At 33.3% G+C, this 4,410-nt stretch overlaps 1 protein-coding gene across 1 annotated transcript; it reads right to left on the minus strand.

Annotated features, from left to right (window-relative positions):
* Positions 10-1,191, minus strand: LOC104699391. Its single transcript, XM_010414705.2, has one exon. It carries the CDS (start codon positions 688-690, stop codon positions 10-12), a length of 681 nt encoding a protein of 226 aa, XP_010413007.1. The 5' UTR covers positions 691-1,191.

Genomic DNA, 4,410 nt, shown 5'->3' on the forward strand with positions numbered 1-4,410 from the left:
GAAGTTAATTTAAACCAAAAAAAAAATTACCTCGATTTTTTTCATCCAAGAATTGGCCTTGTTGACTTGTTCATTAACCCAACCGTTAATAACGGCGTCTTCTCTCTTAAACCTGTTATTGATCTTAGCCAGTTTTGCCGTCTGCCACGCCGTTATCTTCGCTTCCACCTCTTCCCTCTTCACCCTTTGCACCGTCGTCGTCCCTACCCGACCTTGACTTTCACCCAGACCCAACAACCTATTCTCACTTCCAGGATCCAAACCCGGACTCGGATACTGGTCCGGCACAATTGCCAAAGGATTCGTCTCCACTTCATGATCCCTCTCCTCGTGAATCCTCATCAAGTTCAAGTCATGTTGTCTCTCTTCTTCACGTTGCGTGACGTTACGAGCCGTTGGTTCGTTGTTTTCCATAGAGGAGCCAGCGATGACTAGAGCGTTGAACTCTCTGCTTATAGTCGTGAAGTTCTCGCCAGAAGAAGCTCCTTCGCTCATGGTCGTTGTTGACCTTGGCGGAGAAAAATAGCCTCGGAAAGCAGGCGGTGGAGGCAACGTCGTCGTCATCGTCCGGGAGTTATCTTCCGGCGTCGGAGTTAGCGCGTGGATGTCTCTCACGACAGTCTCCGTCGTCTCAACCCGGTGGTTACTTGTGGCGTCCGCTGACCTTTCTTGACCGTAAAGAGTCATCATAATCTGAGAATTAGGGTTTATGAATTATGATCGTCAAAGAAGAAGAAGATGATCATGGCCTGATCTGATCAAAGTAATATTATATTTTCTGACCTCGGCAAGCTTAAAATGGTTTTGATATTGGCTTTGGTAATGTCAAACGTTTTAGCTCTGATTTTGATTAGATTAGAGGAAAAAGATCACTACACGACAAAAAAATGGATTAAAAATGTAGAATTCTCAAGAAGGTTTATAAAAAGGACCACTTCGTGAAAACTACACTGGTCCGGTGTATAGCGACTGCATTTAACCTTCGGAGATGTGCTTTGTCTATGATCGTGATTAGCCAAGAGAAACAAAATAATGCTATCAACTGAATATTTTCACATAATCCAATCTAAAACTAAGAGGTACGTACGTAATCGTAATTTCTAAAGGTCGAAACAAATGTCCTAGTGAGATATGAAGTTTGGTTACGCATTATATGATTCTTAATTATATTGTTTTAGGAGAAATAAAAAATTGACAAGTTTTTTTAATACAATGTTTTTTCGTAGGAGAGACAATTTTATAAGAGGTAGTACTAAAACTAATATTAAGAGGGAGTGTCGGCAAGTTTAGACCCTACCACGAAGACTAGAGATAATACACATGTCGCTTATAAAAGATTGTTGTCAACGTGGCAATATTTGATTAGTTGAATATTCCCCCAAAAGAAAGTCACGTATGTCAGCATCATAAAATGAATCTAATGGCTTGGAGATACCACTTGTGCGTGGCCACGTTTCACATGTCACCATTGATTAAATTCGTAGTTTTCTGATAAGCTCGATCGGTAGTGATTTTAGCATTTTTGTTATATATGTCTGCTATGTCTTTTCATTATATATATGACGTATTATCAACAACATTTAAATTTTAAATACCCCATACTATAACATAAGTTAAGTTTTAATCTACGTGTTTCATGTTCCGGCCAAAGGCGGATTTAAATCAAAAGGTTTAGTTTTAGGCAATGGTGTTTATGTGGTAAAATAGTGTGGTATGATTTTGATCGGTCTAATACACAACGGTCACGCTGTAAAACTCAAATATCGAATGGTTTGAACGCCGCGAACGTTTCTTATCCACTATAATTCAGATCAAAGTAATAAGAAAATTGCCAAGAAATTATTCATTGGCTCCTTGTTAAAAAACATATGATAGCCAGCCACTAAAACACATTAAATTCTAAATGAATGAAGAATGATCGATCAAATAAATTTAATCAAGCAGTGGAAGTGAAATTGAAGTTGGCAGAGTTGTTAGTGTGACGGCCCAATAACGCAGAACTAAAAACCTAATCTGCTACGCACCAAATCAAATGCGGGGCAAATTATCCTCTCACTGAAACCCATTCGAGTTGACTCCTCCGTCAATGAAACCCAAACAGATGACGTCATTACTGACACTCACCATTCTTCACAACGAAGTCGTTGTTTTCAGAAATACTTGAAACGATGTCGTTTTCAGAAAACAAACCTCTTCCTTTTTTTGGTTTGCCATCTATTTTTTTTTTCTTTATTTCTTTTCTATGGCCCTTTAAAAGCCTGAAAATACACCTCTCTTCTAAAATTTCCTAAAATATTTTAGGAAATTGAGTTTGAGGGATTACCAAAAAAAAAGTTTATTTTTATTTTTAAAGCAACATAATTGTAAAAGTGAAATGAACCAACCAAGGAGATTTTGTTGTAATGCCAACCAAGAAGATCTATGGATTTCAATCACAAAGCAAGATTCATAGCATAGATTGGCATGGGAGAGGAGCTATGGATTTCAATCACAAAGCAAGTTACATCCCACACTTAGAACTACACTAGACTAGACAATTAAAGTTTTCACTTACACACATATGGCCTCGTACTACTAGAATTCGAATCACACACAAAGCAAGTTACATCCTACACTTAGAAAAAGTTAGAGTTTTCACTTACACACGTAGCTCATACTACTAATATAGAACGTCTTTCTAGTTCGTGGTTCTAATCATCAAGCGCGTCGGCTCTGTTCCGCCGTAACAGTTTCTAATTCTATAGCCGCCTTGAGCTGATCCTCCAAGTCTGGCAATCAACCAGCTTCTTTGCTTTGACATCAAGTTCTTCATATGCAGCTTTGCACATCGGCGTTGTGGGAACACCACAAAATTCTACCATAGAGTTTTGTTTTTTATTGTTTAAATTTTGTGCAATATTTTTTCAATTATATATTATTAAATTTTCTCAAGTAATAATGTCTCAATTTCTTTCTTATATTGTTTTTGTAGGTCTAGAAGTAATTAAGAAAATATGTCCATCCATATATGCAAATATGTTTATAACATGTTCAATTGATTCATAAAAAAGGTAAAATTAATTATATTGAAAATGTTACAATAACCTTTCCTCACTCTGTCTCGGTTAGTTTTGGAACAATATCTGGCTTTATCATAATAAGTTCAAAAACTAAAATATTTTAACTCTAACAAGAAAACAAATATATATATATATATATATATATATACACTTAAAATCAATTCTAATCAGCATTTTAGATCTATATAAAATTGTTAAATTTTCATTCTATCAGTTAAGTATATAAAATCAGTTCTCTTTTATGAAAATTGTTAATTTCATATTTATTTATTTATTTTCATGTAACTTTCACCATTATTTATCCTATAATAATCATTATCTCATTTTTAACCATAAACCAGATTTTATTTTTGGTTTTTCCTAGAGTGGTTGAAAGATAAAGTGAGAAAATATTTTGAATTTTAATTTTAATTTTACAGACTATATGGCATATACGTAGTTTAAAATAGTTTTTGTTTTTAATTATTTTTGGTATATAATTTAAAATTTTGTTTTTAGGACATTACAAGGATATACTATATTTTAATACTTGATTCCATTTTTTTTAAATTACAATCTGATGATATATATATACATATATACATGTCAACGTACGTGAAATCATTAGAATGAAGCCTAACATTAAAAATTAAATTTCATAGAAGTTAAATTTTAAAAATAGAAGCTTAATTATCTTGACATTGTAGTTCATAAGTTCATATCATTGTATAAAAAATATATTTAGTTTATCACTTACAAAATTATCAACGTTCTATTTATCGACAACCTAAGTGTGATTTATAATGAATAAACAAAGCTAAATATTTGAATATTATAGACTTATAGTAGTAAAATGTATGTGAGAGCAAGTTTCATAATTTTAGAGTGATTTCTATTTATTTGTATGATAAAAATAAACTTTTATCAAATTAGAAAAGTAAAAAAAAAATGATTAGCTTTAATTTACATAAAAGTATAACTCGAATTTGCTGGAGGACTGTGCTTTGCTCCGTACTTCTTACCTTTCCTTCACTCTAGTCAGGATACCACAAGAGGTCAACGTAAAGGCGGATTGTCTTGCTCGATCTTCAAGATCTCTAATCTTTGAATCATCTTTTGTAAACTCTTTTACTCTTGTTTGGTCGACCAATCTTGGAGTTTTATTTTAATTTATTAATGTTTAGTTGAAAAAAAAAGTATAACTAATCTATAACATCGCGTATTGAGCGGGTTATTATCTAGTACTTAATATGAAAAGTGGTATGTTTTGTGGTTACTAAACCCAAATTTTGGTTATGTTTCCGGAGAGAATCTTTCCTTCATGTTATCCGACGAGAGTAGATTTTGAGGAGGAAAAGACAAAAAAAAAAAA

The sequence above is a fragment of the Camelina sativa genome, chromosome 6 (assembly GCF_000633955.1).
Source record: "Camelina sativa cultivar DH55 chromosome 6, Cs, whole genome shotgun sequence".
Taxonomy (NCBI): Eukaryota; Viridiplantae; Streptophyta; class Magnoliopsida; order Brassicales; family Brassicaceae; genus Camelina; species Camelina sativa.